General features: G+C 42.1%; 1 protein-coding gene across 1 annotated transcript in view; it reads left to right on the top strand.

The window, feature by feature from the left end:
- The window catches only part of LOC122814091 (sulfotransferase 1C1-like), a 464,542-nt gene extending 451,639 nt beyond the window's left edge, over positions 1-12,903 (top strand). Inside the window, exon 8 of the mRNA XM_044086701.1 lies at positions 12,718-12,903. Within this exon, the coding sequence (XP_043942636.1) occupies positions 12,718-12,830 (113 nt within the window). The 3' untranslated portion in view covers positions 12,831-12,903. The remainder of the gene's footprint in view (positions 1-12,717) is intronic.
- Positions 12,904-13,587: the final 684 nt, after the last annotated feature.

The following is a 13,587-nucleotide window of genomic DNA, read 5'->3' as shown; positions in this document are numbered from 1 at the left end:
GTGACTGGAAACTGTAAATGGGACATAGGTGTTACTGTGTATGCAGTGTGTGACTGGAAACTGTAAATGGGACATAGGTGTTACTGTGTGTACGAGTGTGTGCCTGGAAACTGTAAATGGGACATAGGTGTTACTGTGTGTACGAGTGTGTGATTGGAAACTGTAAATGGGACATAGGTGTTACTGTGTGTACGAGTGTGTGACTGGAAACTGTAAATGGGACATAGGTGTTACTCTGTGTACAAGTGTGTGACTGGAAACTGTAAATGGGACATAGGTGTTACTGTGTGTACGAGTGTGTGACTGGAAACTGTAAATGGGACATAGGTGTTACTGTGTGTACGAGTGTGTGACTGGAAACTGTAAATGGGACATAGGTGTTACTGTGTGTACGAGTGTGTGACTGGAAACTGCAAATGGGACATAGGTGTTACTGTGTGTACGAGTGTGTGATTGGAAACTGTAAATGGGACATAGGTGTTACTCTGTGTACGAGTGTGTGACTGGAATTTGTAAATGGGACATAGGTGTTACTGTGTGTTCGAGTGTATGACTGGAAACTGTAAATGGGACACAGGTGTTACTGTGTGTACGAGTGTGTGACTAGAAACTGTAAATGGGACACAGGTGTTACTGTGTGCAGTGTGTGACTGGAAACTGTAAATGGGACACAGGTGTTACTTTGTGTACGAGTATGTGACTGGAAACTGTAAATGGGACATAGGTGTTACTGTGTGTACGAGTGTGTGACTGGAAACTGTAAATGGGACACAGGTGTTACTGTGTGTATGAGTGTGTGACTGGAAACTGTAAATGGGACATAGGTGTTACTGTGTGTACAAGTGTGTGACTGGAAACTGTAAATGGGACATAGGTGTTACTGTGTGTACGAGTGCGTGACTGGAAACTGTAAATGGGACATAGGTGTTACTGTGTGTACGATTGCGTGACTGGAAACTGTAAATGGGACATAGGTGTTACTGTGTGTACGAGTGTGTGACTGGAAACTGTAAATGGGACATAGGTGTTACTGTGTGTACAGTGTGTGACTGGAAACTGTAAATGGGACATAGGTGTTACTGTGTGTACGAGTGTGTGACTGGAAACTGTAAATGGGACATAGGTGTTACTGTGTGTACGAGTGTGTGACTGGAAACTGTAAATGGGACATAGGTGTTACTGTGTGTAAGAGTGTGTGACTGGAAACTGTAAATGGGACATAGGTGTTACTGTGTGTACGAGTGTGTGACTGGAAACTGTAAATGGGACATAGGTGTTACTGTGTGTGCAGTGTGTGACTGGAAACTGTAAATGGGACACAGATGTTACTGTGTGTACGAGTGTGTGACTGGAAACTGTAAATGGGACATAGGTGTTAATGTGTGTACAGTGTGTGACTGGAAACTGTAAATGGGACATAGGTGTTACTGTGTGTACAGTGTGTGACTAGAAACTGTAAATGGGACATAGGTGTTACTGTGTGTGAGTGTGTGACTGGAAACTGTAAATGGGACATAGGTGTTACTGTGTGTACGAGTGTGTGACTGGAAACTGTAAATGGGACATAGGTGTTACTGTGTGTACGAGTGTGTGACTGGAAACTGTAAATGGGACATAGGTGTTACTGTGTGTACGAGTGTGTGACTGGAAACTGTAAATGGGACATAGGTGTTACTGTGTGTACGAGTGTGTGACAGGAAACTGTAAATGGGACATAGGTGTTACTGTGTGTATGAGTGTGTGACTGGAAACTGTAAATGGGAAATAGGTGTTACTGTGTGCACAAGTGCGTGACTGGAAACTGTAAATGGGACATAGGTGTTACTGTGTGTACGAGTGTGTGACTGGAAACTGTAAATGGGACATAGGTGTTACTGTGTGTACGACTGTGTGACTGGAAACTGTAAATGGGACATAGGTGTTACTGTGTGTACGAGTGTGTGACTGGAAACTGTAAATGGGACATAGGTGTTACTGTGTGTACGAGTGTTTGACTGGAAACTGTAAATGGGACATAGGTGTTACTGTGTGTACGAGTGTGTGTCTGGAAACTGTAAATGGGACATAGGTGTTACTGTGTGTACGAGTGTGTGACTGGAAACTGTAAATGGGACATAGGTGTTACTGTGTGTACGAGTGTTTGACTGGAAACTGTAAATGGGACTTAGGTGTTACTGTGTGTACGAGTGTGTGACTGGAAACTGTAAATGGGACATAGGTGTTACTGTGTGTACGAGTGTGTGACTGGAAACTGTAAATGGGACATAGGTGTTACTGTGTGCACGAGTGTGTGACTGGAAACTGTAAATGGGACATAGGTGTTACTGTGTGTACGAGTGTGTGACTGGAAACTGTAAATGGGACATAGGTGTTAGTGTGTATGCAGTGTGTGACTGGAAACTGTAAATGGGACATAGGTGTCACTGTGTGTACGAGTGTGTGACTGGAAACTGTAAATGGGACATAGGTGTTACTGTGTGTACGAGTGTGTGACTCGAAACTGTAAATGGGACATAGGTGTTACTGTGTGTACAAGTGTGTGACTGGAAACTGTAAATGGGACATAGGTGTTACTGTGTGTAATGAGTGTGTGACTGGAAACTGTAAATGGGACATAGGTGTTACTGTGTGTACGAGTGTGTGACTGGAAATTGTAAATGGGACATAGGTGTTACTGTGTGTACGAGTGTGTGACTGGAAACTGCAAATGGGACATAGGTGTTACTGTGTGTACGAGTGTGTGACTGGAAACTGCAAATGGGACATAGGTGTTACTGTGTGTACGAGTGTGTGATTGGAAACTGTAAATGGGACATAGGTGTTACTGTGTGTACGAGTGTGTGACTGGAAACTGTAAATGGGACATAGGTGTTACTGTGTGTTCGAGTGTATGACTGGAAACTGTAAATGGGACACAGGTGTTACTGTGTGTACGAGTGTGTGACTAGAAACTGTAAATGGGACACAGGTGTTACTGTGTGTACGAGTGTGTGACTGGAAACTGTAAATGGGACATAGGTGTTACTGTGTGTACGAGTGTGTGACTGGAAACTGTAAATGGGACACAGGTGTTACTGTGTGTACGAGTGTGTGACTGGAAACTGTAAATGGGACACAGGTGTTACTGTGTGTGCAGTGTGTGACTGGAAACTGTAAATGGGACACAGGTGTTACTGTGTGTACAGTGTGTGACTGGAAACTGTAAATGGGACACAGGTGTTACTGTGTGCAGTGTGTGACTGGAAACTGTAAATGGGACACAGGTGTTACTGTGTGTACGAGTGTGTGACTGGAAACTGTAAATGGGACATAGGTGTTACTGTGTGTACGAGTGTTTGACTGGAAACTGTAAATGGGACATAGGTGTTACTGTGTAATGCAGTGTGTGACTGGAAACTGTAAATGGGACATAGGTGTTACTCTGTGTACAAGTGTGTGACTGGAAACTGTAAATGGGACATAGGTGTTACTGTGTGTGCAGTGTGTGACTGGAAACTGTAAATGGGACATAGGTGTTACTGTGTGTACGAGTGTGTGACTGGAAACTGTAAATGGGACATAGGTGTTACTGTGTGTATGAGTGTGTGACTGGAAACTGCAAATGGGACATAGGTGTTACTGTGTGTACGAGTGTGTGATTGGAAACTGTAAATGGGACATAGGTGTTACTGTGTGTACGAGTGTGTGACTGGAATTTGTAAATGGGACATAGGTGTTACTGTGTGTTCGAGTGTATGACTGGAAACTGTAAATGTGACACAGGTGTTACTGTGTGTACGAGTGTGTGACTAGAAACTGTAAATGGGACACAGCTGTTACTGTGTGTACAAGTGTGTGACTGTAAACTGTAAATGGGACACAGGTGTTACTGTGTGTACGAGTATGTGACTGGAAACTGTAAATGGGACACAGGTGTTACTGTGTGTACGAGTGTGTGACTGGAAACTGTAAATGGGACACAGGTGTTACTGTGTGTACGAGTGTGTGACTGGAAACTGTAAATGGGACATAGGTGTTACTGTGTGTACGAGTGTGTGACTGGAAACTGTAAATGGGACATAGGTGTTACTGTGTGTACGAGTGTGTGACTGGAAACTGTAAATGGGACACCGGTGTTACTGTGTGTACGAGTGTGTGACTGGAAACTGTAAATGGGACACAGGTGTTACTGTGTGTACGAGTGTGTGACTGGAAACTGTAAATGGGACATAGGTTTTACTGTGTGTACGAGTGTGTGACTGGAAACTGTAAATGGGACATAGGTGTTAGTGTGTGTACGAGTGTGTGACTAGAAACTGTAAATGGGACATAGGTGTTACTGTGTGTATGAGTGTGTGACTGGAAATTGTAAATGGGACATAGGTGTTACTGTGTGTACGAGTGTGTGACTGGAAACTGTAAATGGGACATAGGTGTTACTGTGTGTACGAGTGTGTGACTGGAAATTGTAAATGGGACATAGGTGTTACTGTGTGTACGAGTGTGTGACTGGAAACTGTAAATGGGACATAGGTGTTACTGTGTGTATGAGTGTGTGACTGGAAACTGTAAATGGGACATAGGTGTTACTGTGTGTACGAGTGTGTGACTGGAAACTGTAAATGGGACATAGGTGTTACTGTGTGTCACAGTGTGTGCCTGGAAACTGTAAATGGGACATAGGTGTTACTGTGTGTACGAGTGTGTGATTGGAAACTGTTAATGGGACATAGGTGTTACTGTGTGTACGAGTGTGTGACTGGAAACTGTAAATGGGACATAGGTGTTACTCTGTGTACAAGTGTGTGACTGGAAACTGTAAATGGGACATAGGTGTTACTGTGTGTACGAGTGTGTGACTGGAAACTGTAAATGGGACATAGGTGTTACTGTGTGTACGAGTGTGTGACTGGAAACTGTAAATGGGACATAGGTGTTACTGTGTGTACGAGTGTGTGACTGGAAACTGCAAATGGGACATAGGTGTTACTGTGTGTACGAGTGTGTGATTGGAAACTGTAAATGGGACATAGGTGTTACTGTGTGTGCAGTGTGTGACTGGAATTTGTAAATGGGACATAGGTGTTACTGTGTGTTCGAGTGTATGACTGGAAACTGTAAATGAGACACAGGTGTTACTGTGTGTACGAGTGTGTGACTAGAAACTGTAAATGGGACACAGGTGTTACTGTGTGTACGAGTGTGTGACTGGAAACTGTAAATGGGACACAGGTGTTACTTTGTGTACGAGTATGTGACTGGAAACTGTAAATGGGACATAGGTGTTACTGTGTGTACGAGTGTGTGACTGGAAACTGTAAATGGGACACAGGTGTTACTGTGTGTATGAGTGTGTGACTGGAAACTGTAAATGGGACATAGGTGTTACTGTGTGTACAAGTGTGTGACTGGAAACTGTAAATGGGACATAGGTGTTACTGTGTTATGCAGCGTGACTGGAAACTGTAAATGGGACATAGGTGTTACTGTGTGTACGAGTGCGTGACTGGAAACTGTAAATGGGACATAGGTGTTACTGTGTGTACGAGTGTGTGACTGGAAACTGTAAATGGGACATAGGTGTTACTGTGTGTACAGTGTGTGACTGGAAACTGTAAATGGGACATAGGTGTTACTGTGTGTACGAGTGTGTGACTGGAAACTGTAAATGGGACATAGGTGTTACTGTGTGTATGAGTGTGTGACTGGAAACTGTAAATGGGACATAGGTGTTACTGTGTGTAAGAGTGTGTGACTGGAAACTGTAAATGGGACATAGGTGTTACTGTGTGTACGAGTGTGTGACTGGAAACTGTAAATGGGACATAGGTGTTACTGTGTGTACGAGTGTGTGACTGGAAACTGTAAATGGGACACAGATGTTACTGTGTGTACGAGTGTGTGACTGGAAACTGTAAATGGGACATAGGTGTTAATGTGTGTACGAGTGTGTGACTGGAAACTGTAAATGGGACATAGGTGTTACTGTGTGTACGAGTGTGTGACTAGAAACTGTAAATGGGACATAGGTGTTACTGTGTGTACAAGTGTGTGACTGGAAACTGTAAATGGGACATAGGTGTTACTGTGTGTACGAGTGTGTGACTGGAAACTGTAAATGGGACATAGGTGTTACTGTGTGTACGAGTGTTTGACTGGAAACTGTAAATGGGACATAGGTGTTACTGTGTGTACGAGTGTGTGACTGGGAACTGTAAATTGGACATAGGTGTTACTGTGTGTACGACTGTGTGACTGGAAACTGTAAATGGGACATAGGTGTTACTGTGCGTACGAGTGTGTGACTGGGAACTGTAAATTGGACATAGGTGTTACTGTGTGTACGAGTGTGTGACTGGAAACTGTAAATGGGACATAGGTGTTACTGTGTGTACGAGTGTGTGACTGGAAACTGTAAATGGGACATAGGTGTTACTGTGTGTACGAGTGTTTGACTGGAAACTGTAAATGGGACATAGGTGTTACTGTGTGTACGAGTGTGTGTCTGGAAACTGTAAATGGGACATAGGTGTTACTGTGTGTACGAGTGTGTGACTGGAAACTGTAAATGGGACATAGGTGTTACTGTGTGTACGAGTGTTTGACTGGAAACTGTAAATGGGACTTAGGTGTTACTGTGTGTACGAGTGTGTGACTGGAAACTGTAAATGGGACATAGGTGTTACTGTGTGTACGAGTGTGTGACTGGAAACTGTAAATGGAACATAGGTGTTACTGTGTGCACGAGTGTGTGACTGGAAACTGTAAATGGGACATAGGTGTTACTGTGTGTACGAGTGTGTGACTGGAAACTGTAAATGGGACATAGGTGTTAGTGTGTGTACGAGTGTGTGACTGGAAACTGTAAATGGGACATAGGTGTTACTGTGTGTACGAGTGTGTGACTGGAAACTGCAAATGGGACATAGGTGTTACTGTGTGTACGAGTGTGTGACTCGAAACTGTAAATGGGACATAGGTGTTACTGTGTGTACAAGTGTGTGACTGGAAACTGTAAATGGGACATAGGTGTTACTGTGTGTACGAGTGTGTGACTGGAAACTGTAAATGGGACATAGGTGTTACTGTGTGTACGAGTGTGTGACTGGAAACTGGAAATGGGACATAGGTGTTACTGTGTGTACGAGTGTGTGACTGGAAACTGCAAATGGGACATAGGTGTTACTGTGTGTACGAGTGTGTGACTGGAAACTGCAAATGGGACATAGCTGTTACTGTGTGTACGAGTGTGTGATTGGAAACTGTAAATGGGACATAGGTGTTACTGTGTGTACGAGTGTGTGACTGGAAACTGTAAATGGGACATAGGTGTTACTGTGTGTTCGAGTGTATGACTGGAAACTGTAAATGGGACACAGGTGTTACTGTGTGTACGAGTGTGTGACTAGAAACTGTAAATGGGACACAGGTGTTACTGTGTGTACGAGTGTGTGACTGGAAACTGTAAATGGGACATAGGTGTTACTGTGTGTACGAGTGTGTGACTGGAAACTGTAAATGGGACACAGGTGTTACTGTGTGCAGTGTGTGACTGGAAACTGTAAATGGGACACAGGTGTTACTGTGTGTACGAGTGTGTGACTGGAAACTGTAAATGGGACACAGGTGTTACTGTGTGCAGTGTGTGACTGGAAACTGTAAATGGGACACAGGTGTTACTGTGTGCAGTGTGTGACTGGAAACTGTAAATGGGACACAGGTGTTACTGTGTGTATGAGTGTGTGACTGGAAACTGTAAATGGGACATAGGTGTTACTGTGTGTACAGTGTTTGACTGGAAACTGTAAATGGGACATAGGTGTTACTGTGTGTACGAGTGTGTGACTGGAAACTGTAAATGGGACATAGGTGTTACTGTGTGTACGAGTGTGTGACTGGAAACTGTAAATGGGACATAGGTGTTACTGTGTGTACAGTGTGTGACTGGAAACTGTAAATGGGACATAGGTGTTACTGTGTGTACGAGTGTGTGACTGGAAACTGTAAATGGGACATAGGTGTTACTGTGTGTATGAGTGTGTGACTGGAAACTCTAAATGGGACATAGGTGTTACTGTGTGTACGAGTGTGTGACTGGAAACTGTAAATGGGACATAGGTGTTACTGTGTGTACGAGTGTGTGACTGGAAACTGTAAATGGGACATAGGTGTTACTGTGTGTAGGAGTGTGTGACTGGAAACTGTAAATGGGACATAGGTATTACTGTGTGCACGAGTGTGTGATTGGAAACTGTAAATGGGACATAGTTGTTACTGTGTGTACGAGTGTGTGACTGGAAACTGTAAATGGGACATAGGTGTTACTGTGTCACAGTGACATCAGAGTTCAAAACCACAGGAAATATTTAAGAGAACATTGCAGGACAGTCTGAAATAAATAAAGAAAAATATCTAAAGTATGTTTCACTATATTCCTGGCAGAATCTAAGAGAATTACTATACCCTAGTTAACTTAAGAGCAAGGCAGATGTGGTGAATGGATCTTCTCGTTGTCAGGTCAAAGACAGAATACAAAATGCTGTGTCTCTCTAAGAGACTTCTTAAATTAATATCTCAAATATTCCTACAGGGATAGCTTGCAGAATGACATCATTTCTTGTCATCTGACTCTAGTCCCCAGTTCAAACCCCCACTGCTGGAAGCTAGCCGTATTTAGCATCTACCTGTGAAAATACATAGACCTCAGATCTTTGGCAGATGCTGGAAGTCTTAAAACAATTCCCTCATGATTTCAGAGGTAGTAATTACTTCACAAAGAAGACAATAGATAATGCTTCTCAGCGCAGACCTGTGTCCCTTGCTGCCATAATGTAATTTAATTTCAGCTATTTTTCTGAAGTTAACCTCATGTATTCCAGCTTTCACTGTTAAAATATATACACTTAAACAGTTGCAATAGTGCATGTACATTTCTGTTCTATTCCAGTAGGGCACACTGTGGTAACATTTCAAGCACAAGCAGTGTACAAAATATATTCTCAACACCTGTACAGAGCCGTCTGATATACACATGACATACAGTTCTAATGCATTTGTAACATAAACATCTTATATAAATCATTTTGATATTCACCAATGACATATAATTATTTACAAACTCTCAGATAGCTGTGCTGGCAGTATCTCCCTTTGTCACACTTCTATATAAATCATGTTGATATTCACAAATGACCTATAATTATTTACAAAATTCCATCTAGCTGGGCAGGCAGTACATCCTTTCTCACATACATGATCAGAGCTAAATGGGGAAATTCCTATGCAGATTTCCTCATTTACCTCTGACTATGTACCTTCACACAAAATTCAAAGAAAGATGAAAAAATGTCCTTATTGCTGTGAAGTGCATGAGAATGCTGTGATTTCAGGGTCTCAGATTCCTGAAAGAGCAGAAGTCCATTTCATTGCAAACTGCAGAAGCCTTGCTGAGCTGGGGAGAGATTCAAATTACCGTTAGGCCTTACTGCTTCTGTGGAATCTGTGGTCAAACTGTATCATTAGTCAAGTCTTTCAGAAGTGACTGATGCCACCAAAAAGCCTTCCCACTCATTGCTTCTGTCATCTTAGTGCATCAAAGTGTGGCGGGTTCTAGAAATGAGGTGCAACACAAGGTTATTAAGGAGTTCCTGAAAGGGATTCAGTATCTGCCCCACCATTAAAGAGCCTTATTGAGATGTGAGGCCCATAACAAATAGGCTTGCCTGTCCCATATTCGATGGATCTGAAAGTCATCTCATGGAGGACTGTTGCTACTGGTGGCTATTATGTCCATCTTCAGGATATCAGAATTGCAGGCCCTAATTTCTAGGAATGCTGGTCTTTCACAATAATCTGGTGTCCTTTAGGAACAGCTTGTGTTTTGTTCTTAAACTGGTTTCAGAATTTTCCTTAAATCATACCATTCATCTCACTACTTTCTTTATGGGGATAAAAGCTGGAGATGGGACAGAAAGACCTTCATACCTTCAGTGTACATGTTCAGCTTTCAGTTGTATCAAAGAGAGGGCACGAGTCCAGGAAAATGGAGATTTCATTTTATTTACCTAGGGAATAAAGGTTACCTTTATGCCATCAAATGGTGAACTACCCCCCGTCATTGTGGTCAAAGGCAGTCTACTAGTGGTGTGGCTTCTTCTATTGCCATTTTCAAGAATGTGTCCATTATTGCACTTATGTCATGAACACTTGGTCAGTGGTTCACACTTTCACTAAATACCATTGCTTGCACTATAGTTCCAGGAGCTGGATGACCTTTGGCCGGTTGATGCTTCAAGGCTTTGCAGTTCCAAGATTTTTGCTTTGCTGACCTCTCTGGTTTCTACCCTTGGGATGTTTCCTTACTGCTCTGGATTTTTCCCAGCCTTCCCTTACTGCAGCGGTCCCTTCAATGTAAGACATAACAGGTATGTGAGTATTCAGTGTATTGGATGATCTGCAAGATAGTCCTCTAGTGTAAATATATGCTACATATTCACCACTTTCTCTTTGTTTGCATGTTTCCTACATCTGGCAGTATGAATGGGTGCCACAGTGAAATGTTTGTAATTTTATAGTATTTGTGTTATTCTGTTTCGTTTTTCCAAGTGAGCTCATAAACCTTAGTGCAAGTTGAATGCAGAAGCATGGCTCTCGTCTTCCTTCTCTTACACAGGTGTGTGACACCTGTGATATGCATTGGCATGGGGTTCTTGTAGCCCTGAGCATGAGAATTAGAGAATTCAATAACTCTGTGCCATAATATGGTCCCAAGAATAGGGAATCACATTGCCCACTCCAGATAAACTTCTCAGTGATAACTGATATGATGAGTACTCGCATATCTGTTATCTATGGTCAGTATTTCACCAACAGGTCTGGCAGGCTGCTGTGGATGTCCACCATCCTTTCTGTGAAGAATTATTTCTTTGTGTCCTACATAAACTGCATCTCCCAGTTCTGCTGCGTATACTGCATGATAGGACATACTTGCTCAGAAATGGCTTCAGCTCCTACCCTTTATACACTCTGGTGTTATGTGGCTCTCATTCAATGTACTGAAGCACAAAATCATAAATCACGTTAAATAAAAATAAAGTGCAGAGAGCTGTTCTGAATTGGTACATGGTTTGCTGTCAAATGGTAGATTTAAAACAGCTGCAAAATGACCTGTGCACTAATGCAATTAAACAAATGCGTCATGTGTGTACAAAATTATTTTAAATTGAATACTTCTTAGTCTAAGCAGCACTTGCAATTGATTAATTCAACCTTGCATGCCCCCATTTAAACATGTGCATATATATGTGCTGTGGCTTAGTGTCTGCTGAGCATGGAATATACTGCTTAGCGTGGGATTCTTTGTACTAAAGTTACTTTTTCCAGATGGTATGTTATGGCAGACAAATACAGATCAGGCAGGGATCTAAACCTCACCACAACAATAAATAGGACGTGCTGGAGGGATAGATTATTGTCCCAGAGACTTCCCATGCTTTGGAACAAGATCTCAATCTACGTTAGGCAGAGCTCCTTGCTAACACTCTTCAAGAGAAACCTTGATGAGTGGATGGGAAACAAAGTTTACCCCGGGGATCACTTCAGTGGCTCTGCTGGACAGAGGCACAGGGAACTAATGTAGGGCATTCTGGCTAGGCTTATAAATGCCTTTGGGCAGATAACCTAGTACCTACCTATGAACCTAAGTCAAAAAAGGCAAGACTCTCTAGTAACCAGTGATGAGCAGATGCATGTAGAGGCAGATAACGGCTACAACCAATGGAAGAAGCCACATGTCTAACCTCTGAGACGAGAGAGTACCAAAGAGGAGTCTTCACACAGCTGCAGCATGCAGTCTATAAGAGATGCTCCGGAAGTCTGAACAGGAAAAGGAACTGCTGAGAAACTAATGAAACTTACTCCTGCTTGTGTGACAAACAAAGCCTGATGAAAATACTGCTGACTATTATGTACTGTTTTACTTTGAAAAAAACCTAAATGAAGTAATATGCAACTGTGATCCGATTCTGGAATGACCATTGTGAATGGATTGTATTTTTGTTTCTGCTACTTCTAATGTTTTGTTTGCAAGGAAGTACTTTTCCTTTGTCCCTGTAAATAAACTTTATCAAATAACTGAGAAAGACATCTCCAGTATATGCACAGACACACACACACACACACACGCACGCACGCACGCGCGCGCGCGCACGTATATGTTACCGATACTGAGGTTCTGGATTTAAAGGCAAAAAAAAAAATCAGTTTCTGGACCTGGTAGCTGTTGCCTTGGCCTTAACGTATCATAATTTTGTGATCACAGATTGAGAATAAGTGAACAGGAGGGAAGCTACAGTTAAATATTTGTTTCTTTAGTGTTTATATAGTTTAGTGTTTTTTTTTCTTTAACCTTATATATTAATATGTTTGATGTTCATTTCCAGTAAATATATTCAGTCCTTCTTGCGTATTTGAGCTTTTACTTCAGTTAATGTATTACTCAGTAAACTATAAGTGTCATGTGATAGTACGTGTTCCATTCCTGCCCTGTCCTGTCCTTCAGGAGCACATACTAATAGTCCCTTAGGAACTACCTTTCATGAGTGCACATAGATCCTGCCCCACACCAGCACATACTGAAAGACTGGCCTTCTGTTATCAGTTTGAAATCCAAAAGGGGGCACTGTATTCATCCTGCATGCCTCTGATTACTTAATAATTCTATGTCCCTTGTTTTTGCAGGAGCAGTTGGAGATTGGAAAAACCACCTTACTGTCGCTCAGAATGAAATCTTTGATGCAGACTACAGAGATAAAATGGCTGATATGACGCTCTCATTCCGCAATGAGCTTTAATCCTTAATGTTTTATGAAGTTTATGCTGTTCTGTTGATAATGAGAACAAATAAAAAGCTGATTTGTGAGGAAATGTGAGTCTGCTCTTGGTATAAATACACTTAGAATATGATTGAATAAATGTTATTTAATGAATAAAGTGTGAGACAGTGTTATTTAAAATCCACTAGGTCAGTGGACTTTAGGGCACTACTTTACTATTTAAAAATTTTAGTATAAAGAATTAGTCCAGATAAAATCACTTTAGCTAGCAGATCTAGGAAATTCTCTCTGTCTGATTCTCTCCCTGTCGGAGGGATAAAGACACCTTGTTGAAGCTTCCAGCAGTTTATTCAGGTAAGCAGGTAGCTGGATGAGCGTGTTCTTTTTCTACACCTAGATGTGCTAGCTAAAGTGGGTTTAACTGGACTGATTCATTAAACTTTGTTTCCTGTTAGTTCTGTCACCCTCTGGGTCATTGGTGGGATACCAGACTTCACTCGAGTCCTCTGGATTACCTCTGTTTATAAAATGTTCTCTAAACCTGAAAATGCATGATGAGTCATGCACAAGAGTGTTAGGTTCCTTTGTACGTTGTATATTAGTTAATTCTGCAAACTACTTAGATTCCCTATTACCACAGCTGCAATATGTAAGCAATACCACCTGTACGTCTTCACAAAAGCTGTGAGGTAGCCAAAATGATGCATCTACATAGCCCTCAACCCAGCCATGATACTAATAAGGGGACCCTACCAACTCTGATCTGTTTACACAG

This window comes from Protopterus annectens, chromosome 10.part0, assembly GCF_019279795.1.
Source record: "Protopterus annectens isolate FY-2018-M chromosome 10.part0, PAN1.0, whole genome shotgun sequence".
NCBI lineage: Eukaryota > Metazoa > Chordata > Ceratodontiformes > Protopteridae > Protopterus > Protopterus annectens.
Note: the sequence above shows the minus strand (reverse complement) of the source record. Positions and strands in the feature narration are given on the sequence as shown.